This window comes from Callospermophilus lateralis, chromosome 3 (genome assembly GCF_048772815.1).
Source record: "Callospermophilus lateralis isolate mCalLat2 chromosome 3, mCalLat2.hap1, whole genome shotgun sequence".
Taxonomy (NCBI): Eukaryota; Metazoa; Chordata; class Mammalia; order Rodentia; family Sciuridae; genus Callospermophilus; species Callospermophilus lateralis.
In genome coordinates, this window is record NC_135307.1 from 44,236,774 (window position 1) to 44,262,529 (window position 25,756).

General features: G+C 33.8%; 1 protein-coding gene across 3 annotated transcripts in view; it reads left to right on the forward strand.

Moving 5' to 3' along the window:
* Positions 1-25,756, forward strand: part of Akap6 (A-kinase anchoring protein 6) — a 500,764-nt gene that overhangs the window by 390,526 nt on the left and 84,482 nt on the right. For all 3 annotated transcript variants that reach the window (XM_076850183.2, XM_076850180.2, XM_076850182.2), the window contains exons 10-11: positions 13,223-13,369; positions 16,443-16,667. In XM_076850183.2, the coding sequence (XP_076706298.2) occupies positions 13,223-13,369; positions 16,443-16,667 (372 nt within the window). The remainder of the gene's footprint in view (positions 1-13,222; positions 13,370-16,442; positions 16,668-25,756) is intronic.

Below are 25,756 nucleotides of genomic sequence, written 5' to 3' on the forward strand. Positions count from 1 at the left end.
TGACCTCACAGAGTCCTGTTGTTGCAGGATTTTATAATCTAATTCTGAGCCACATTTGTCCTCATCTAAAATGAAGGCACCAGATACCCTCAAAAAGTTACGTAAAACATCAAATATTTATGCAGGGATTGGGCAATGACCACTAAAACCCCACGACATAATGGATCTATTAGGATTATAGATGAGAAGGGCTAGGGATGTAGACAAGAGCATTTGTCTAGCATGCATGAGGCCCTGGATTCCATTTCTAGCACTGAGGCTGGGGGGAATGGGTGGGGGGAATGGATTATAGATGGGAAAACCTTTGAAAAGCTAAAACACACACACCAAACACACACATACAAAATTATAATGTGAAGGGTATGATGACTTTTGTATTTTGGGAGCAGGAACCCTAGAAAAGCTTTAATCAGCAGTGTCTTAACACCTACCATCACGTGGTAAATTCCCAGTACAGCTTCTCATTGCTGGTGTCCTTAGTCCCTGGGGAATACCCATTTGTGATAAACTTGAAAATATAGTTTTTGATGATGAAAATATGAACTTCCAGCCTTCATTCAGTCCACTGGTTCACATAGATTTTGAAAGTCACTATATTCTGCAGCAACACATTTTTGATGAACTACGATGGGTTCAGTGTTCTGATTTTTCTCTTTTCTTAAAGAGAAAGCAAGATATTCTCTCTGAGGAAACATTATCAACAAAGTCAGCATAAGAAATATAGTCTTTTCCTTATGAAATTAATTTGGCCTTTTTGGCATTCTTTTTGAGGTGCACAACATCTTGGCAACTGCTTTGGTTTAAAACTCTGCATGATTTGGGAAAAGCACGTTTCAGAATGTTTAATTCAGCGATACAAAAGGCACTAATGAAATATGCATGTATGAATTTTATATCATATTAGTTCCCTCTTTCTTGAAATCTGAATAAAAGCCAAACATCTGGATTATGTTTGAAAAGCCTGAATTTCCAATTTTCAGAGAGATCCAATCTATTTTGACATTGCACACTTAGCCTTAACATTTACAGTGTGCTATTAACATTACTTGCAATTGTAGAAAAAAAATCCAGATTTAAACAAACTTGGTGCCTCCTAATGCTAAAAATATATCTATATTTGAAATGGCTGCTGCTGCACAACGTTCCCATCCATAGTTTAGGCTTCATCAGCATTTCCATTATAAATACTTGCATTGAACAGGCCTATAATTCAGCTATAAAGATATGGGTTAGCTTTGATACATAAATTCTCCTGTGATTATATGTTAAAACAACAAATAGCAGTCATGTATTACTTAGTTTGAGAAACCATTGATTGGCTTAGTGTTTTCTGAAACCCTCAAATATTCGGAATACTTCATGGTCAGCCAAAGAAGACATAGCCTTCATGCTTTGAGAGTTCATTCTTCAAATTTATAAGACAAATAACAAGATTTCTGTTTTTATATTTGGGTAGATTTGGGGCAGATAGACTAAAATCAAGGGAATATTTATAGTCAGAGTTTAGGGAAAGAAGTAAAGTTATCAGTACTTTATCTTATTTTATCCTCATAGTTTATTTAATAAAATTCGGCCAGTCAGTCAAGTCTTAGTGGATGAAGCAAGAAGTGTAATGTCTACACAAGAGGTCAATGCAGTGAATACAGAATGCAGTGTTGAAGTTTGATAATGATAAACCTTTGCTGAACTTTAATTTACTACACTTAAATTTTTACTGGATTTTTTTCTTTTTTCTTTTTTTTAAGAAAGTAATCTCTTTTTTTGAAGAGAGAGAGAGAATTTTAATATTTATTTTTTAGTTCTCGGCGGACGCAACATCTTTGTTTGTATGTGGTGCTGAGGATCGAACCCTGGCCGCACGCATGCCAGGCGAGTGTGCTACCGCTTGAGCCACATCCCCAGCCCTTTACTGGATTTCTGATAGCACGTACTAGCTAAATTCTTTTACTACATATAGAGAATAGCTAAAGTCTAGAATTTTCCTTTTTAATTCTTATTTTGCTTGATATAAGAGATTCATTAAATTATATAGTTCCCAAAGAAACAAAAATAAATGTGTCTGGAGGTATTTGTTTAGATCGAGGGATAGAAAACAAAGGATACTACTTTAAATTGGAAACTTTTTTAAAATATGTTTTTTCAGTTGTAGATGGACACAATACGTTTATTTTATTTATTGATTTATTTTTATGTGCTGCTGAGTATTGAACCCAGTGCCTTACATGTGCCAGGCAAGTGCTCTACCACTGAGCTATCATCCCAGCCCCAAATTGGAACCTTTTTAAAAGGAGAAAACTGATTTTTATTATATTTATTTCTACTCCCCATGTCTTTTTTTCCACCATAGGTTGCATACTCTAACAGATATTATGTAATTACATAACCATTCTCACTATGTGCTGACAAAACATTCTAATAGCTCTGATATGGTGCATCATAATAAAACCATAATTAGAGCAGTCGTGATGTATTATGGCAATGAGCTACATCATCACTGAAGTGCATTGGAATGCACAGAAAACTTATCAAGAAGTATAGATTTGGAATGTAGTGTAGCACAACCACGAAGTTTCATAGTCTGGAAGAGAAAGTCCATTATGCCCATGCTGCTGGTATCAATGGTTATAATGCATTTATTAGATATCTGTTGGAGAAAGGTCTATATTGGTGGAAGGAAATTTTTGAGAATGGCATTTGGAAGAGTATGTCTTTGAAAAAAAATCTCAGGAAGGACCTTGCTGAAATAAGGTTCTAACTTCCTAAGTTCTATAGTAGAAGGCTCCTATTATATATTTATCAAATAAAAGAACTTGAAATTTTTCATTAAATACCTCAAATCCAATTTAATGCTCCACTAAAGTAGGATATATTGAAAATTGTTTCAGAATTTTTAGTTAACCTTGCCCTTTATTTTGGTTCTCTATATCTTGGGCTTAAATTGTATAGTTTACATTTTATGTGGTTCTGTCCGTTGCACCATTGTTTTCTCCCAGGTTTCCTGCATTAGAATCTTATATCTGCATCTTGTTCAAACAAGTGACATCTTTATTTGGTGGGTTTTGATCTTGGCATTTCTTTTACATCAAATAAAATGATTGCTGTGGTTGATCTAGTAGATATGAACCCAAAGAAGCTCAACTTTCTAAAACAGAGAGGAACTTTAGACTCCATTTTCCAAGCCAGTTCTCATTCAGTGCCTTATTATTCCATAAAATATCTCAGCCAAGTATACTTCTGGTCTCTGCCTGCATACCTCTGGTGAATGGGAACTCACTGTCTCTCCCATGCTGTGTTCTTACTCATGCTTTGGTCTTTGATCCCTAGTCCAATCTCTTAAGACCAAATGGAACAAATTAATATTTTTTATGTGAAAGTCCTCTAAATATTCAGCCAGCTAACATGTCTTCTGAATAGACATAGCTTCTTCAATAGCTTTCCCATTGCAGAAGTGTCAGATCTTCCTTTGGACATTTAATGCATCCTCTTGACCTTGTATTTGTCTCAATTTAGCACCCCCCCTTTTCTTACATATACTTTCCATTGTTTACTGATTCATAGTGAACCTAAAGGCAATTAAAGCCTAGTTACCTGTGTCCTTTATGTAGTTGTTACAAATTTATCTTTTTGATGAGGGTAGGATGGGTTGAGAGTGGTTATTAATTCTGTAAGGCTTGACATTTGCCATTTCTCCTTCTTAGATTTAATTTATTATGCCATCATCTTTTGTTCCCTTTAGAGTCTACTATTATCATCTGACATAGACAATATGAAGTATTTGCCTATGGATTCACATCCAAGTCAGAGGCATAGTTAGGCTTGTATAGTATTAAGAAGTTTTAATGCAAAATATAAACATATTTCACATAAAAAGTTGTATTTTGGCTTCACTTAAAAAACACACCTGGTCATACTGAAACCACATTGAATCTATAATCTCATGTGATAATAATTGGCATAGCTGAATAACATTTGTCCTTTTAGATGGAGTGTATGTTCTTCTATCCACCACAGATCACTCTCCCCACTTATATTTCTTGTCATTACATCAAATATCAATAATAATCACATTTATGCACTGTTTTTTCTTCAATAGAGAAAGTAGTTCTCCTTTTCCGTGATACTAAGCAATAGTGAGAATATGATGAGGGAAGAGTGTCACGATACGCAACCAAATCATTGAGGGTCATCCCAGGCGAATTTGGGTTGCAACAAAATAATTACATGGGCAGACAGAAAATACCTTTTTTATTAGGGTCCAGTGATGACTCTCAACCTTGGGGTTCCGTTGGAAAAAGAGAGTGAGCCACTCAAATTCTTTACTTTTATAGGGGGCACACAAGGGGATGTTTGATGGAAACTTCTATCCACAAAAGGTAAGGGGTAGTATTCCAAAGGAACAAGAAGGCAGCCCACTCCATTGGGTAATGCCCACTTCCAAAGCTTTGCTCCTCTGCTCAGCAGAGATGTGGAGCTACATATTTCCGCACACAGGGAAGCCAGTCTCCACATTTCCATCACTTGAAGCTAGGGGGCGCTCAGCTCCTACGTGGCAGCTCTCAACAGAAAAGGATTTAGGCTTACCCCACTCATCTCTTTTACATTACCTGCTGGGTAGTAGTGTGTTGGATTTTGCTAGTAGTGACAACCACTGCTTTCTTGGAATCTGCTGTTGTGGGAGTATTTATACCAGGGAAATTGGCAAACACTACAGATTAGGACATTGTCTTTCTTTTTTCTTCTTCCAGAAAACCAGTTTACTAGCATATAAGTACCTATAGATAATTGAGTTTATGATCTAAATTATTTATTACTCTTTGTTAATCAATGAGATTAGTATAATCTGTCAATTTGATCAACATACTGCATGCATGTTTTCCTTATCTAAGATACTGATTAAGACTGGACCAAAAAAGAGACCTGTTATAGCATAACATATCATTAAACAGTTATCTTTACTTATGGTTGTTCAACAGGTTTTCAACAAAAATCCCTGCACTTTTAAGCTATTGCATCACTCTGCTCACTTTATGCTTATGAAATCTAATGGAAGTACATACACCTGATCCATGAATTCATATCCTTGCTATAGGGATTTAAGTCATTAGATTTTGGGTTTATGTTGGTAGCAACTTAATTATGTTTAAAATCTGGTTAGTAGTGTAGTAAATAACTGGTATTGCTACAAAATTGCATTGAGAAGGTAATAGGATTGAATTTCTACACAAGTTGACACTCAATTAAAATTTCCATATATCCAGTGAGTTAGCCAGTTCTTGTCCAGGGAACTAAAGCAAATGCTTTCCTACTAAGCTGATCACTTCAAAACAGGCAAAATTTATAATAGAGTCAAATCAGGACTAAATGCATCAATGAAAACTGGAGTTTTGCTTATAGAATACAGATCAAAAGCAAGAAATAGACTACAAAACACATGGGATGTTTCTTCTCAAATTCCACTATTTTTATTGACTCTGGGGGAAAAAAAAAATAACACATTAAAACCTCCTTACTGAATTACTGTCCTAAACCAATAGATCCATTGGGCTTGTTCAGCTAAAAGCCACAACAGACTTTGTAATGCAGTGATGTAATCTTGGCTTTGTGTCATTTATATTCAATCTTAAAAAAAAAAAAAAAACAATTTTTCTGAATAGACAGGCTGACAACAATATTGTTCAGTGTGGGTTTTTATTTGGATTCCTTCCAAATGGTTCACATGCCTTCACAGTAACACATCATGCTTGCTTACTTTTTTTTTTTTTTTTTTTTGCCTGGATTCTAAAGTTTTCTTCTTTTACTAGCTTTCTGTTTTTCTTTTAAGGTCTCAGTTATGTTTGTAAAACTAACCAGCTCCACCACAAAATTAGGATGTATCTTGCAGAGAGCATTCATTTTACTTTTTGCATATTTTTCCCGAGGTCATGTCAAGGTTAGTTTGAATTCCATCCTACATTAAGACTTCTTTCACAGCTATTTAGCTCGGCAGCCTACTCCCCGCTGGGGTCTGCCCCTTGGGCACGTCAAAGCTTCAGACCTGACAAATCACACACAGATGAAGCTGTACAGTTTTTTAAACAGTTTCATCAGTAACTTTTTTTTCTTTTTCACTATCCTCCTTCATGGTATGATTTTTTTTTTCTCTGAATTACCATTTCAGTAATCGTTGATTTCTATTTGAGGCAGTTTGTTTTTACATCAGAATTACAAACTAGCAATATCATTTATTTTACACAAATGTATACTAATAACCTTCTAGTTGCCAAGACTGCAGACTACATTCTTGACTAGTAACACTGTAATTGTATTATTAAAATCTATTTGGAGTTAAGAAGCTTATTGTTGGAATATCACAGAGTTTACCAGAATCAGAAAAAAAAAAGGCAACCATAAAAATGCATTCAGTTATAACCTATTATGAGTTGAGCCTGGAAATGTTTCTCAAATGGTTAGTAATATGCTCTTATCAGTATTTTAGCAAATTGTGAAACTAATGGTGCAACTCCATTTCCTGTTTAATTGATGAAGTTAAAGTGCTTGGCTGCTAATGAGTGTATTAGCAAACAGTGTCCCCTTTACAGGCTTAAGTAGATCAGGATTTTTTAAAAGCAGCTTACTATCCCTATTTTTATGGGCTGAAAAATATTGAATGCCACAAAATTGCTAGATCAACTGAAGAAATGGTGTAATTATTGCTGTACAGTCATTTTGTCAATGTCAAGTGACCAGATTATGGTTTTCTAGTTTCCTCCATAGAAAATAGTTATTTTCTCTTACAAACCATGGGCTTTTCATTGTATTTTCATTTAAAACAAACAACACCTGAAGATCTTAACTGCAGACTAAGCTGAAAACTGAGGGAGAAAAATAATATTTAAATGATTCTCTTCTGTCCTCTTTTACAGTTAGCCCAGCATGAAAGTACCTAATGAAGGTTCTATAAAAGGTTGCTTGGTTGAAACTAATTAAAGACAGGTCTAAATAGAAAAAGAAAAGAAAAAGGGATCAAAGGAATTACATTAGGTGTCAGGATGTTGTTTGGGGGACACTTTATTTAATTTTTGTGATTCTGTACCAGGAAAATGCGAAATTCTAAAAATGTCCATTTTTGGCCACAATTCTACATTTGTGTTATTTTTGCAATAAGATACATGTCAACAGGCAAACATCTTGAAGAAATCATTTCAGCATTGGCACGTTAACACATTATGGTGAAAAGAGAGGCTTGTGCTTTTCACGCAGTGCATTTCAGTCTTCAATTAACGTGAAAGCACTACAATGCCTATGCAACTTCTCTTGCCTAGTGGTGGACCATTTATCATTGCAGTTTTACATTGACCTTGACACCCACTTCATTAGAATAAAGATTGTCTACCATTTAGGTTACATTGTTCCTCTGCACAGAGACCCCATGCAAATTTCTGTTCAGATAGAAGAGCTGCGAGGCTGTCAGAGGTCATCTGCATTAAATGATTGCAGCTATTTTCCAACTGCTTCTTTTCATTCTACTCAATTCAGACTAGGAGGATCAATCAAGTCCTCTGCCTGAAACAGTGGGACTGCTGGGAATATAACTGTTTTTGGTAGTAGTGGATATGCCCTAAACAGTATTAAATATTTAATATAAACTCATTAAAGGCCATGCAGAGGCTTCAGAAAGATATCAAATTTCTGGAAATATCTAAGGGGCTAAAGAACCTTTTTAAAAAATAAATAGAATAATAATGATCAATTTTGTAATTTTAGAGGGTATAATCACAATGTTTCTTAAACTTCATGAATCTTTCCTATAGGATGTGTTTTTTCTCATCCTTGACATGTGTTGGTAAGGGAAGAGACAGGCAGGCTTGCTGTTCTTATGCAGTACTTTACATGAAATTGACATTAAAAGTTTTCAGGCTTGTGCTTTTATTTTTATTTTATAATGAAAAATTCTTCTCCAGCTATATTTATTTTAAAAGGCTTAGATATTTGTTATGTAAAAGAAATGATTGGAGAAATAAGTTGCCAGATCTCCTACTTAAGTTTCCTGAGTGATATAATTGGAATTAAATTATTAATGGGAGATACTTTTAAAAAGATTGTTTTATGATCTTCTATTAGGGAATTTGCAATTCATTTTAATATTTGTAGTTTGATTTATATTAAAGATAATGCAATCTATGTCCAATTAACAATACATGGCCAATGTAATGTGATTTCCAGATCATGCAAATGGAATAAGCTAGAAGAGGGGGGGAAACTCAATTCTTAACCTCAGATGTAATTTGCTGTGCGAGTTCTGGCAATTTTAAATGACATTGCACTTTTTAATTTTTCCAAAGGCTCAGCAGCAAATTTATCCCAATCAAGAAAGCCTATTATTAATTTACAAGGACAATTGTAGGAGTCTTTATAATTTCTCTGTGCAATTATTCGCCATAAATGCTAATGGTAAAATACAAGTCGTTTGTAAGAAATGACAACTATTATTTGTCTTGGCCTGAACCCTCTTCTTCAATTTTGAACATCTTCCCCAAGTGTTGGTGATCCTGACTCGTTGTGAAGCATCACATGCTTTGTGAGATGCTGGACATTGGTCTTCAGAAAAAGGAGGCAGCACAAGAGCTGCTGCAAAGGCAACACTGGTCTCTAGCAGTACAGCTGAGCTGTGGACCCTGGACTTTCATATAAAAAGACTCTTTGTTCATCACTGAATGGCATTAGGCATGGACTTGCTGAGGGGCCACCATGAAGCCTCCAATGAGAAGGGCAAACACTAGCCAGAGAACACAATGTGAGAGTCATAGACACATCCTTGCATTTTTGTGCAAAAAAAATGCACATTTTCACCCATAATTTTGCCAATAGTTTTGTGTTTCATATGTTCTCTGCATGTACTGTCTTGTCAGTAGACTAAGATATTTTATTTTCTCATTGTATTTTCTCCTTCTATCTGCCTATTATGTGTATATGGGAAAGGTGATCATGCCAAACATTCAGGTATTTGAAGTGTTAAATTGCACCAGGAAAGATATTCAAATTTGATATTTTTATAGATCATTTTCCTTGTTTTAACTCTTCTAATATAAAGTCACATGAAACCAGTTAAAAGTAATATATTATATGAAATAAATACTCGAACCCCGATGACACAGAATTTGACAGTCCTATTCTAATAATCAAGAAAATTATTTGGTTTAATTCTTGTGTTTCTTGTAACCAGAGCTTCACTCTCTGCTCAGCAATGTCTGGTCTCTTTTCAGCATAACCAACAGAAGCACCATACAAAAGTCTTACAATGGATGTCTTAATCTCTCTGTGTGCTTTTAGAGCATTATTTTGAATTCCATCATGCTGCCTTTTTTCTTTCCTCTTCTGAAGTTTTATTACAACAGCAGAATTCCCAGGGAGCTTTGGGGGCAAGGTTCACATAATATAGCCCTGAAGTTTTGCTTAGGTGGGAGCCATCCCCCAATCCTGGCCATCTTTTGATGATCTTTCTATTTCAAAAAGATTCACTGGTAGAGTCTTATACATTAGCTGTATATAGTTTATTTTTTATTTTTTTATTTACTAGACAGTGAGCATCTACAACCCTTTCATGATGCTTTCTTTCTCTGACCTCACAGTGACAAGGCATCTTGTTCTTTAACATTGAGGGAGGCAGAAAAATGCTTGAGTTGCTCAATGTGTGCCTTCTATACCAGTTTCAAAATGGCTTATTCTTCTGGTTTCCATGGTGACAATTAACACTGTTTCAAGGCATTGTTCCAGTCTCCATTTGGGCAGAATTTTCGGTGTGATTTTTAACAAAAAAAAAAAAAAAGGGGGTTTTAGAGGGGGGAAAAAAAGCCTTTAGCATAACTGTCAAAAAAGTTATCTCAATCAAGTCTGCATGCGTTTCTAAGTGTGTTTATTTCAGAAATCCCTGTTTTTGCTGGTTTTGTTTTATAATTCAGTTTATCATTGTGCTTGTAAAAAGGAAACTCTTCAGTAAGAATTTCCTAAAAATTTCTTTAATTCATAGCTAGAACAGTGAAATACTATTTCTGGTTATTTTTTAACTCTTTAAAAAAATTTTTGATAGTTATATATACTGGATTAGCATTTAGGATAGTAGTGTCCTGTGTCTTTAATTTAGATTATTCACAAATCTATTAGGAGGATTCATTAGTCAAAATTGAATTGGCCAAGCAAATACACTTAATAATGTAAATATGCCCTTTCAATAGAGTATATTTTATTTTTGACTAGACAGAGAGGCCCACAGCAGGTGCTATGGGGAAATTAAATACTGGATGCTTATTTACCTTAGCACTCAAGAAAAGCCATCTGACTTTAACTTTGCTAATCTCATTTTTGGCTATTGAAGAGTAGTCTATATCATAACATCCCCAGACTACAGGACACAATGGGGCAGCCTCTGCTCACTTACTGCTGTGGGTGGAATGAATATGAAGATTAAATTATCTTTCCACCACAGGATAAAGTAACCCTACTTGATAGCATGACTGAGAATAGACAGAGCTGGCTGTCATTGCTCCCCCTCTAATGCTTCTGAAAAGATGGTAGAGAAGAATAAAAACATACTATCGTCAATAAAAATATAACCCTCCTGGTATTATTACACATACAGCTTAAGACCCTAAGTCTTATCAAATCCAAAATTTAGAGTGCTTCATAAATTAAAATATAAATATTTTCACCTTAAATTACATGACATTCTTTTATGCATATACCAATATATCTAACCATTAACTAAATTCTTTTAGATTTTATAGTTTGAAGACATTGTCCATATATCATCTCTTTCATCGGGCTATTTATGTAGTAGTCTACATAGGGACAAGAGCATACATAAAGACAATATTTTTTAAATATAATAATCATTTTAGAAGATATTGCTGTAACTACTTATAACCCATTTCAAATTAATTACTTTTTTTCTCTGGTACTGGGGATTGAACCAGGGTACTCTATCACTTAGATACATCCCTGGCCCTTTTTTATTTGGAGACAGGGCCTCTCTAAATTTCCCTATTAGGGAATTTGCAATTCATTTTTAATATTTGTATTATGATTTATATTAAAGATAATGTAATCTGTGTCCAATTAACAATACATGGCCAATGTAATACAATGTCCAATTAACAATACAATGGCCTTAAACTTGTGATCCTCCCACTTCAGCCTCCCAAGGAGCTGGGATTATAGGCATGTTTCACTGCATCTGGCAATTACTTGCTTTTTATATTTTTATTACTATAAAAATATGATTTTTGTGGATACATCTAAACTATTTTCTTTCTTGACAAATTTGCTGTGTAGGAGGCATTCAGAGTTGGGCTAAAGAGAAATGAGTTGTCACAAGTAAAAATGATAAATGGTAGAGGCCACTGCCAGGTGTCATAGCCAGAGGACTCCCTCTGTCATTTAACACATGTGGCATAAGTAAAAGATTTGAACAGGACTTTTCTGCCTCCCTGAAATACTGGTTCCCCCAACATTATGTCAAGGTCTTACCAAATTAGTTATGTAAATCTTTACATGAGAATCTGATTACATAAAGCATATTGGCCTCTTCTTCAGTTATCATTCTGACAAATAAATCCCTATCTGGGTTTCTAGAATACTTATTGAGTATTGAGTCCCCAAAACTCAAGTGGACAGTATGTTTTCTGTATTAAAGTAACGTGGTCCTGGTAATTGCCTGTCATTAGAAAATGCAATCAGAGTTTCCCATGTATCACAGGCCAAATTCTGAAAGCGCTCTAAAGCAACCCTTGATTTTCTTCACTATGCATATTCATGTAATTTTGGATACTCTGACATCCTGATCAACATTCATTAATAATATGAAATGCTTTAAATCACCTCATTTAAAACATTTTGTTCTGTGATCCACAAATGACTAACATTTGGAGAAGTTTACATAATACAAATGATGTGCATGTTTAGTGTAAATGAAAGATTAAAATATGAAACTAAAAGTATGCAAACATATGCACGCAAATGCTGAAAATCTATTAACTGAAATAGTAATTTCATACCCTCTTTTCCTTTAAGCTGCTTCCAATTGTATTTTAGTTTAGGATTTTATATAATATCATGTTTCCAAGGTGAATAAAATTACCCAAGTGCTTGGGTATGTTTTGAACTCACTGATTAATGCTACTTTGCCCAGACAAAAATGTTTCATATTAGATCTGATAAGGGTGCTTACCTTAAGGCAACCTTGCTCAATTGGAAAAAAGAGGAGTGTTACCATGGAACTCAGTGACCTAACTTTGGTGTTTCAAAGAAAGAAGTTTTGGAATTGCCATTGTATTTTTAAAATATTCTAAAAATGTAAAGTATGTTTAATGTTTTAAAGAGAATATAATTTTTCTACTCTGAGATATTTTTACATATAAATTTTAAAAATATAGCCATAGTTATTTATAGCTATCCATAAGACTTTCTAACTATGAAGTTATACAAGTATAGTTATTTCAAGAGAATCACTATAGTAGCTGTCATATTAAATAGCTCTTACATTATTTCCCTCAAAACATCTTTTAAGAGAGATCATTTCGCAGTTTGTAGAATATGGTGTATTGAGGAAGAGGATTCTGTAATAAACTGTAATTTTTGGAAACACTTTACAATGACCAATAAAGAGGTATAGTTTGTAATTATTCCCCAAACATTGATCTTCTTTTTCCTCTGTATTTGAACCTCTTCCCTAAGCCCACATAGAGATTTTAAGTAAAAGAAAAATGGAAACAGAATGTTAATTGAGAACTCAGGCAACTTATAAGAAAGAAGTCACATAATTTTCATTGATAATTTTATTTAAACCACAGAGACTTATTTTGGGGACACATGAGACAGGCAGCACTCTGGAGCCAAATATTGATCAAAATTAACTGTAATATTAAATCCTACAAGACTGGATATTTTCCCATTTGGGATACTTTCAATTAAAGATCAAATGCAGATGTAAACTTGATTTAAAAAGACATAAATCTTTGTCAACTCAATACATAAATTAGATATTTGTGTATATGTGCATAATATATATTTTAACTGTTTCTATCAATATTCCTCAACCACTCAAGGTACTTAGTTTAAGTTCATTATCCTTACAAATTTTATTGGAAATAAAAACTTTCACACCCATAAGTATTACATACTCTGCTCAAAGATTTTTCTAAGAGCACCTCTCTCCCTGATGATATCTCTTTTTTTCTTTTCATTTTAGCGATACAGTGTGGAAATGTCCATCAGGCACCTGAAAAAGACGGAGCTGCTTAGTAAGGTTGAAGCTTTGAAGAAAGGTGGCGTTTTACTACCAAATGATCTCCTTGAAAAAGTGGATTCAATTAATGAAAAATGGGAACTGCTTGGGGTATTTGCATTTTTATTACTGTTTGTAGGTTATGTGTACATTTTTTGTGTAGTGAAGTACTCTATCTGTCTGATTTCTAATTTGAGGCACAAATATCTCTCTCTTTCAATTCACTACCTACATTTCAAACAAGCTATTCATGCTATTATGTGGAAAACACTGCTTTTCCTCTTCCGTTGATTTTTTTTAAAATTCTGAGCTTGTCTCCTCTCAGATTTTAATAATTTTGGTTCTTTAATACATAAAAAAGTAAGTAAAATATGCCATGTATTATGGGTATGCACCAAGTCAACTATAATACAGTATATCTGATATACACTGACTGTCATGCTTGAGTGAATGTTAATAGAATTTATTCTGAAGGTACATGTTAGAGACATCTACTGTTTAACTATTTACTGTACCCTTAAGATGAAAAGTGGAGTTGTCACTACAGCTTTCAAGTCCCACTAAAGCACCAAAACAAAGATGCAAATTTGACCTAAATCTGAAATGCAGAATTAAATCAACCTCTGTTTTGTGCCTCAATTTCCAGCTCACTTTTAACAAAAGAAAGAAAAAAGTTTCATGTAATTCATTTCACGCAATGATGGGCTGGGTCTCAGCCAAAGACTGAGATGCAAGAATCTGGCAAAAAGGCAATCTAGAGATTCTGTTACCCAGAGACCAGGGTGGCACTGTGCAGGAGACAGTGCTGTCCTTTTATTGGAAGACAGCAGAGAGAGAAGTTAACCTCTATTTTTTTCATCAGCTTCTCCCCTAAATTGCCTTCACTTCAAATCAAGGGTAAGCTAAATTTGTCAATTACCTAAATGATTAATTTGAACAGCTAAGTATGGGTGGTGTCAGTTATGGAGCCTAATTTTTCATGCCTTCCGTTTTTCTGCCTCTTTAAAATTATTTTTGAAGAAATAATACTCCAAAAATATTTTGAATTAGAAGCATTCCATGTACCTTGATGACTTGGAGAAATGCCAGCGTTGAGTTTATGTCAGGCTTAATCTAGGTGATTAAAAAACTGCAACTTTAAGTCCTTGGTTCTCATCTAAATTCTCTACACTCTGCAGTTGTGCAAAGTAACTTAAAATGTTAAAAGTTTTTACTCTAATCTATTGTTACATTGCCTTTTAATAGTAATTAATGTCTTCCACTTTATGGTGATGTAAGTCAGAACCTACTAAATTTTATAGGATTCACTGATCTCAGACATGAGAAATGCAGTTAGTCTATGACATTTTAAAAGGTTGTTTACTAAATAGATAACAACAGCAACTTTATTTGCTTCATCAATAAACTGATAGTCTGTTGACATTGCATTTTAATATATCTTTTGCTAATTTGATACATAACTAACATTTTTTAGAAAACTGTTCAGAGTATGTCATTTATATTGCTTCCACCACAAAAATTTTAAATCACCATCATATTGAAGAGAAAAATAAAAGATTGTTTAACTATCTTTTATTGATCAGATGCCTTAAAATAGTTGTGATTTTGATAAAAATATCATTCAAATACAATACACCATTTTGCAGTGATTTGGGGGGAAGAGTAGAATGAAGGAAAGATTTTATAATACAAAACCTGTGCTACACTAACACCACCCAGGCATACTCTTTTAATTGGCTTGATTACATTTTAATTGGCATGAAAAAAATTAAAGACAAGGATTTTAACTTCTAACAATAGTAAAATAGAGGGATATGGTTTTTAATATTACTTTCATCTAAGGTGAACAGTGTGGAATGGAAATACATTAGAATGAAATGTCAGTGGTGCGTACAGTTTAATCTGTGAAATTTTGTCCCCTGTGCTGCATATTACTCTGTCTCAATTGCATATTAAACAACCCTATCAAGGCAGGCATTGGCATCTGCTGTGCTGACACAAATTGTGAATTAAATGAAATTGATGTCCTCTGTCGTATATTTATGAAGACGGACCATTCTCTGAAGTATTCTGTTTATGAAGAATTTATGATTGCAAACTGTTCCAGAACAAAAAAGTGGCAATAAATTCTTTTTTGTGACCCTACCCTCCAAGGGCATTGATTTCACCTCCTGCTGCTACTTTTGTTACAGCATAAAAACAATAGCTAAATCTGGATTCCACTGAGGGTCTTCAAATTATCAATATTTGCACCATGAAAATATAAGGGTGTTGCCAAGAAAGACTATTTTTCTGGTACAATCTCCTAAAAATACTATTTACAGAACCTACACAGCAGATGAATGTTTGTTGATTTAATTTTATTTGTGTTTTAAAGCTACTTTTGTAGGTTTAATTTATCATTATCGATTAAATCCTATTAATTCTACAAAGAGAGTGCTTTCCACCAAAGGAGGGAGAAAGAAAGAAAGAAAAGAAAAGAGAACCAGTTCCAAGGCACCTTCATGTCATAGTTGTTAATCTAAGTAGGCTTCTACAGAGTGAGTTGGGCATTATTTTAACACATACAGTATAGCATCTAGCATGCAAAATGCTAAATGGGAAGAATTGTGGGGTTGAACAATTTCCCAGTCAAGTAAAAATCAACATCAGCACCAAGGAGTCTACTTCTTTTTAAATGTCCTCTGTCATATTGTTTGGGAAATTGTACTTCACAAAACAAAAGAAGAAACTTAATTCTCTGCACAATCTACTCTTGGCCTCTTTCATATATTGATTAAACTCTGACTTCTATCTCTTGAACAGGTTATGTAGAGAACTTTTTACTATAAATTCTTGTCATGAATATTCAAATGAATTTTTATCTGTGACCATAGTGAAGTTTTGGACTAAATCTCCTTTCTGTTAAAAAGGAAGGTATAAGTGGATAAGGTTTTCTTAAGCATCCACGGGCAGTCAGAAAAATGCACACTGTCTGAGAATTTGAATCCCAAATGGGATAGCAAGCTGGCCTAAACTAATTATCAGTAGTGAGGTGGAAGGTACTACTGGACACTTCAATGTAGCTCTTGTTAAAGATTTTTTTTTTTTTTTTTTTGGCACCTGAGCTAATACATGATTTTGTTTTTGTTGTTGGTGTTTGTTTTGTTTTGTTTTGTTTTTGTTTTTGAATCTGATACATTAGAAAACCCTAGGAGAGAAGATCCAGGACACAATGGCAGGGCACAGTGGGTCAGGTTCACGTGACCTGCTTTCTCCAGAAAGCGGAAGCCTGGTAAGGCAGCTGGAGGTCAGGATCAAAGAACTGAAAGGGTGGCTAAGAGATACAGAGCTTTTCATCTTCAATTCCTGCCTGAGACAAGAAAAGGAAGGAACAATGAATGCTGAGAAACAACTGCAATACTTTAAGGTAATAAAAAAACAATCAAAGTTGATAAAAAGCTTTCTTTATGGTAGAGATGAAATATTTATCAACTACATAAAGTATTATGCCCATGTATCTATGGATCACTGTTTGCTTAAATGTTTCCTTGAATTTATAGATGGCTTCCACATTTCTTATATGCTAATGCCTGTATGCGTATAAAGATGAACATCAAGCATATCAAATACACATTGTAGAAAAGTCTCTGCTACTTGTGTGTTTTATGCATTTCCTATTGAGGGAGGACTTTGGTAAATTAAAAGCAGATCAGCAAACACCCAAAGATTACTTGGGGACTTTGAAAGGTAGACCTAAATGTTCTATAAATAACTTGACTAAAAATAGTTTTATAAATTGGTCTGATCAAAGCACCTGATTTAATTTAAGGCCATTAATGTTGACAAAAAGAAACATAATTTTTACATATAGAATAGTCAACTATGGAGGGCAGAAATAAAGTAAAAGAGGTTCCTACATTATAGTATATTCTATTGTAGGATAATACTTTCCTTAGCAACACAGCTGTTTTCATGTTCATGTCCATGGAGAAGCATTTCCCCTGGTTTGTTTCTATTCTTTACACAGTATCTATTCAAAAGCAGTTTAACATTTGAATGTTTAATCATATAGTCCTAGCTTGTTCATACTGCTTGACCCCTCCTGAAAAGGTTCTAATTATTTGTGTTCTGGCTGGTATCAGCCTGAGGCTTTGGGGTTGTAGAATTTGAATTTTGTGGCAAGAAACTTTCTAGTGTGAAAGGTATTAAGAGAAACAGGACAGCTAAGAAACAAAGAACTTCTTGGGACCAAGCAACCATTTCTTCTCAAAACCTTCCAGGATCAGTTTTTATTTATCTCACCCCACCCAGCAATCTGTTAGAGAATTTAGTCCCCTGTGGTTCACTTTCCTTTTGCCATATAGGCAGGCTCATCTTGCTTCATGGTAGAACCCAAGAGGAGGCACTCTCAAAGTAAGGCCACAATATTTTCCAATAAATTGTCTACATTACACATTTATATATTGTCTTGGTTGGAAACCTCCTCTTCTGCTGTTTAGTTGACAAGATCAAACTGAAAAGTGAAAACATCTTGACAAGACAAGTGGGTTTTATAGTCTAAAACCTATTAGTACCCACATAATTTGTCATTTTTTACTTGTCCCACCCAAAAGTGTTATATAATAATTGTAAACAACAAGAAGTTTGTTCCAACCAGTATTGATCAACCTATCTACTTATGTTTTCTGTTTTATATATAGACCATTTGCTGTTACTTGCTATTACTATAGGTAGAAGCATGAAAGGCTCCACATTAATTTTGTTGTTTTTTCCACAGGACATTAGCTTTATACTTTGACTTTATATAGTGACAACATTATTTTTAGCGAGGTCCCAGTAAAAATTTGAAAGAACTTCAGAAGCAAAGAGAGAAGGAGATAGGTGGAGGTGGGGGGCATTCTACTCTTTTGCTAAAGTTGCACTACCACTCTCTAGCCACTAGGGGAATAGTCACTACACCTAATTCATTATTTACCAAGTGCATTTTTGTAACTGAAAATAATCATAGAAGTTTTATTTCTAAACTACAGTAGAGACCATCACATGGTTTTGCCATTCTATTCTCTTCTTCAAAGACATGTATTTTTATCATGGAGCATTCTTGTTTTCAGTGTCATTATTCATTAAACTGCTTTTATATCTCACTTTATTTAGCTATTTTAAAATAATACAATTATCACAGAGAATCTCCTATTCTAAAAAGTTAGGACTTTAAAAATAATGTATACATAATCATATAGTTCTTCATACCCATTCCATCCCCTGCTTTCTTCCCCTAAGTTTATCGTAATCCTGAACCCCACATTGATTATTCTCTTCCTTCCCTTTTATAGGAAAGTGTATTTTTATTTCAGTTATTTTTCAATTTCTAAAAAGATAGTCTTGCTATAAATTGTCTTTCAGAATTTTTTCATTTACTAAATAATGCCAAGATTTATTTATGTTGTTGAGTATGATACATGTATCTCATTTAATCCTAATAGCAACATAGGACTGCTATTTAGATCCTGATTTTCCATATGCAACAAAGGCACAGGAAGGTTAAGTCTTCTGTATCCAGGGTCACCTTTAATGCATGGTAGAATTGGCATTTTAAGTCCAGTAATAAGACTCTAAAGTCCATTTTCTGAACCACTATGCAAAATTAGTATTTATTGATATTCACTGAGTATCCTTCCATATCAGATGACTCAGAGAGAAAACTGGGACAGAACTAGGTTTCATTGTTTCTTTATGGCAGATTTATCAGTCACTGCCTTTAGCAGTTTGGCCAGAGTAGCAAATTAGCTTTAGCTATTGAAGATATTTGGGGGTTGGGAAGATAGTTGTGGTTTGGGCTTGAATTTTTGTTCTATGTCAGTGCAAACTTCTTTTCTCTGTAATTTTTTAAATTGAAACTTTTCAAACTTTTTGAGGTGATAAAGCCCTAAAACTACTGATGATTTTTCTTTATAACTTTAAAGCTCTATTTCCTTTCTAAAGTTGAGCTTGAGGAGTTTGATCAGATAGTTAAAGGGGTCTAGCATAGCATTTTCTTGTTTTTAAAGAAAAATTTATACATGTTTATAAATGTCTTTTATAGTGAGAATTTTAAATATTTCTAGTTACTTTTCTTTGTATATGATTAATCAAGTGTTCTCTGTCTTACCACATTCATTGAAAGAGTGAAACCAAATATGTATAATAAATAATAACAATGTAATATGTTTATAAACTGTCAAAATCATAATTGGTAACAAGCATATACAGAATGAAAACTTTTTATTTGCCATAAATCCAAAAAACAGATACCCTCAGCCTTTCTCAGTGATAAAATAATTCAAATATGAGAGTTGTTATAGAACCTTTATGTTTGAAAACTGCTGTGCTCTGATTCTTCCTGTGGTCCCACATCTCTTTCTGTCATTGGTCACACAGAAGAGGGCAGACTTTATCCATAGGCTTTAACTTTGTGGTTCTCCATCTAAAAACCTTAGGCTTTTAAGACAACTGAATTCCTTTATATGACTCCGAGAGCAATGATAGACAAATCACAGTCCACTATCCAGAAGAACAGGAAAGAGAGTGCTTCAGACCAAAAGGAAAGCCCTTCACATTGTAGATAGAACTGCATTTCGTATTCATAGCTTGATCTGGGATAGGACTAAAGATCAGGATCTTAAGTTTTTGGAAAAGGAAAAGCAACTGTGGATCGTTTCCTTTTTCATTAAAGCAGTAAGTATGGTACATGTGGAATTAGACACGAGAAAATTCTATCCAAAAAAGAAAGAGTTGAAGCCCAGCAAAGGAGGAGAAACATAAAGGTATGAAGCCCTGGGACAGAAATGCAAAATTGGCAAGAAGTGAACACGATGACAACAAAATGCAGGAGAGCAAGCATATCAAGGATATAATGAGGCCAGCTGGCAAAGGGCACTATAGAGCTGTGTGTGAGCAGCTTCAATGCCATTGGCTAGAAATCACTGCTTTTTAATTATGACCCTTCAGAGAGAAAAGAATATAATTACTTAATCATGTGTCCTTGCATCCCCAAACCAAACTCATTATTCTAAAGGCTCTAAATTGGGACGAAATTATCTGTCACTATAACTGCAGAAGTCCACAGTGCTAGCCTGGACCCATTACCAGCCTAAGAAAGGCAAGTTTAGACCTGTCATAAGATTCTGTCATGAAGAAGGTGAATGAGTGGGATAGATTTGGTAACCCTGTCAGTGATTAATGCACCAGACTTGCTTCGAAATTTAAATTTGACCATATACTCTTTTCCATGTTATTATACTTAACATGTACCATAATTATATAAGTTAAAAATTATGATCACCTTCTCTTATGTGTATTTACATGTTTTTATGAATGAAGAGCTTGAATTGTGGAAAATAAATGGAACTTGTTTGAATCCACATAACAACTAAAAAAAGAGTGAAAACAATGGCATTTTGGTATAAATTCAAATAATCTCCCACTCTGTCATTTGATGACCTTTCAAAGAAACGCTAAAACTTTGTTTTATTCTAAACCAGGAGTTGACAAACATTTTCCGTGAAAGACCATATAATATGATCTCCATCGCAGTTACCCAACTCTGCCATTTTAATGCAAAAGCAGCTACAGACAATATGCACATGAATAGATATAGCCGTATTCAATGAAGTTAATTTATAAAACTATTTTAAAATCAGGCAGTGGGTAGGTTTGACCCACAGGCCATAGTTTCCTGACCCTGTTCTAGATTACAAAATTTATTATAAATGGGTAAATGGCTGCTATCTGTACCTCCTATTAAAAATGGAGACTACACTAGAATTGCAGTAGGAAGATGAAGCATTCTTTTAGTAACTGTAATCACAACAAATACTGACTGAGTGCTCTTAAGGTATGAGGCACAGTTTCTAAATGTTTTACCTGCATTTATTTGTTTAATCCTCATCACCATCCTGAGGCAGGTGGTATTATTATCTCCTACTTACAGAGTAAAAACTGAAGAAGGGAAATTGAAGTAAGTTGCTCAACCTCATACAGTCAGTAGATGATAGAACTAATATCCAGACCTATAAATCATTCCACAATTAACCACTACTTTTGTAAATGTGACATTCCCTTGGTCAAAGTTCTATTTCTGGAAAGAGAAAAATACATTAGCTGGTAACATACTCCATTGTTTCTTCCCATTTCTGAATACTTGACAGCTGGCTAAAGGAAGTCATTGAGTCAATGTTTTAAATCTTTTAAATCAAATTTACAGAGTAGAGCCTTGAAAAGGATTCACATTGACTATGAAATGTGCAGTATTACCAAGTAATTACTTTACAAAGAAATACCACTAACATAATTTTGTAAAATAGAGAAATTAAGCCCCTAACCACAGTCCATGCTTTAAGAAATATTTCCTAAAATCTCAATGCATAATTTCTAAAAATAAAAACAAGGCCAAGGTAATTATGATATTTAGGGGAAATTTCCCATATCCACTATAACCTATCTCCATTGGCATCATAAATAATTCCACTTCACGTAGCACCAAAATTTACATTTTAAAGTAGATTAGATTGAAAGACAGGAGAGAATACTTTGGAAATTTTGATACATGAGAAAAGTAGCCATGGTTCTTACAGGTGCCTGAATTATCTATGCTACTCTATCCTGGAGACATTACAAAATTTTTAATGATGCTATTAGCAAAGCTGCAAACACAGAATTACAGTAATGTAATCTGGTTATAACCAAAGCATGTAAAACACTCAAAATTAACAGACATTAGATGATTTTCCTTTATATAGGTCTTAGATAATTTTTAAGAAACTATTATACTAACCATACATGTTAATCAAAAGAAAACTATATATATTCATTTAAAAAACTCTTATCAGGTTTCCGCTCCCACACATAAAATAAAAATTGTTACCTAATATATCCCTGGAAATAATTGGATATAATCCAGAACTGACTTCTAAGAAAAATTGGCTGGGTTAAGGTTGAAATTCAATGTTACATTTAAATAAATCCTATTCATATTACTGCCTGAGGGTGGTGGAAAGACCCAAAGGAAATTTTTATAGGCAGTTCCAGAGCAGTTTTCTAACGTAAAAGAAAATGGAATAAAGGCCAAATCCTTTCTAATCACACCTTCTGTGAGGAAAAGATGCTGAATGATATTCCTTTGAAGTGGGAAGTTCTGCCCTAATTTGAAGATGCAAAAATACAAAGATACAAGTGTATGCTCAATTTATGTGCATCATTTGTATTGTTGTTATTGGATAAGCCAGATTTATGGAAGTCAAGGACTGCCATTCTAATCTAGAAATAAAAAAGGGAGAACTCACATACTCTTTTCTCATTGCCTTAAAAATCAGACAATGGCTCAGAAACCAGAGTGATGAATGTTTCTATTCTTAAGTGATCTCTTAACATGACTTCAGTGTAATTTTCTTTGTTAATAAACTCAGATAAGGACAAAATTAGGAGAACAGAATTGAAAAGTTGTTCCCATGTTCTCTGCTTTAGCAAATATAGGACTGGAGCAGTGAATCTGATCCACCATAGTATAGAGGCTTAAGCATGTGGGTTCCCAGAATGCTTAGGTCATGCTGGCTCTGCCTTTTTGCTTTCTTAAAGCCCCAGATTTTACATCTCAACAATAAACATAATAAAATACTTTAAAGAGTAGTTGTAAGTGTTAAATGTGATAATATATATGAAAACTTTTAAAAATAGGGCCTGCCTAGTAAGAGCTCAATATATTTTAGCTGCCATCATTATAATTACTAAGGCATAAACTCATATATGTTTTTTAGGCATTTATGTTTAATATGGAAGAGTTGTAGTAAATAGATATAGCAAATCCCTTGGAGTTTCAATTATGTTAGGCGAGTTGTATAATTTATAGGAACTGAATTATCTATTAATTGAATCATTGACCTATTATTATCTAGGTAAAACCACAAGAGAATTGTTTTCTCTCTGAAGACTAGAGGGAAAAAGGAGGTAGTTAGTACAATTCTCAAGATTGCACTTTGACTTGTGGAAGGGACAGCTCTTTATTAGGTACAGAAAACCAGATCTCAAATAAAGGGCAATTCTCCACATTTTGGGCTACTTTTCAGATTTTGAGTAAGGTGGCAAACCATTTTAAAGTGGATCTCATTTTCTTCCCCACCTTCTGTCTCTCTAATCTTTTGTAAACTATTTTTACATCTTCACACACACACACATTTAATCTTCAATTAAAGAGACAAACAAGACTAATTTTTCATGCTCATATTGAATTATCAGTCAGCTTCTGCAACTTTTCAGCATCATGTCTTTATAATTGATCAGTTGATAGTATTTATTGAGTACTTTCAACAGGTTCTGTTAGTTGATAATATTATAGTCTAGGATTTTCAATTGTGTAATCTCTGGCAAATAATTTACCTCTGCCTAGTCTTCTTTATTTGTAAATTTTTATTTGTTAATTTTGATTTGGTTTCTAGATTCCCTCTGATTCTCACATTCTGGTTTTGGTAATCGCCATCTTTGTCCATTGGTAGATTTATTCGATTATAGATGCCATTTGATTCCTCTAAACAATACTTTTAGTTTGGCACAAATTTCTATCGGATCCAGCCAATTCTGTATCCCAGCATCCATGTTTACTTCATTGAAAATGATGCTTCAAAAGGACAAAAAGTATCTTTTGAACCAAAGTTGCAATGTTATTGCCTTGGGCACCATGGTAGCAAGTTTTCTTTTTATACCCATTTCCTTTCCAATATTATAATATATTTATAATTTGAATACAGACGCTAGCCTAAAATGGAAAAAGAAAGTCTTCCTAGTTATGAATTCCAGTCTGCATGGCACCACAGATAGCATGAATATATTTTAATGGTTTATAAATCAATAAGAACTTGTTTGATTGAGTCATTTTTTAAATACAACGAAATACTCCAATAAACGGCCAGTTGCCGTGATGACAAGCAATGTACAGATCTGTAAAAAATGGGAGACAGAAAATTATTGGTTAAAATCAATGACAGGCTGAAGAGTCAAAGGATTTAAATCTAACAAAACTAACGAGAAACCCTAGGCCACTATTACTTTCTTTTTTCTTAAGTGACGTCCTTCATAAAATTTATCAGAGTATCCTTGCCTGTCCTTTTGTTGTAGATTTTTGCCATAATTATTTTAGGTGATTTTCTTGTAAATTGCATTATAATCAAATCTAAAAGTTTGTATTGTTTAATAAGATTGAGCCCATTTATACTTTTTTTATTCATTAAGATTAGAAGATCTTCTTTTATCTCTTCGCATTCATTCATTCATTTAATAAATATTTACTGGATACCTACCATGCAAAAGGCAATAGGCTTGGATGTTAGCAACACAAGGAGATTACACTGCGGTTTTTAAAAATATTTTGCTATAAGGAGTTTTGTTTTGTTCATTTTCAATCTAGGGAATTGGAAGTTTTGTTTAAAATTTTTGCCTTATTTACAACATCAAGAATGAATCAGCGGGCTGGGGATGTGGCTCAAGTTATGGTAACGCACTCGCCTGGCATGTGCGGGGCACTGGGTTCAATCCTCAGCACCACATAAAAATAAAATAAAGATGTTGTGTCCACCAAAAACTAAAAAATAAATATTAAAAAAATTATCTCTCTCTCTCTTTTTTTTAAAAAAAGAATAAATTAGCCACTTACTGAATCCCCTTTTATAATGAAAAATTGAACTTGGTTTTCTTTCTATAACTTTTGCCCTCTTTCTCCATTTTCTGAAATAATTTTGGATTTAATTATTGGCTAGTATTGTTATTTTACTAATACAATTATGTACTTTTCTTGCTCAAGAATTTTTTAACATTCACATGTTTTATAATATTAAAAGTAATTCAGAGTTGATTCTTCATAAAAGTATTTTTCATTGCTCAATTTCAGTTTTTTTAATACCATGATTTTCCATTAAAATATTTTTTATTCTGCTGGGTATGGTGGCTCACACCTGTAATCCCAGACTAAGGCAAGAGGATTGCAAGTTGGAGGCCCCTGGGCTCAATCCCCCGTACTTCAAAAAAAATTATATACATACATATATATATGTAATATTATATATGTGTATGTATTATATATTATATATGTGTATGTATATATATATGTGTGTATGTGTGCATTCTTAGTACATTTCCACTATATTTTCCAAACCCTTTCATATCTGAAAATGTATTTTACTTTATTGCATATATAATAGCTTATTGAATATAAAATTTTGCTAGAGGAAGTAAAACTTTATGGCTTCAAAACTGATAATGGGCCGAATACAGTGGCACATGCCTATAATCCCAGCAGTTTGGGAGCCTAAGGCAGGAGGATTGTAAGTTCAAAGCTAGCCTCAGCAACTTAGAGAAGCCCTACACAACTCAGCAAGACCCTGCTGTAAATAAAACATAAAAAAGGGTTGAGGGTGTGGCTCAGTGGTTAAGATACTTGGGTTCAATCCCTACTACCAAAAACAAAACAAAACAAAATCTGATAATTGATTT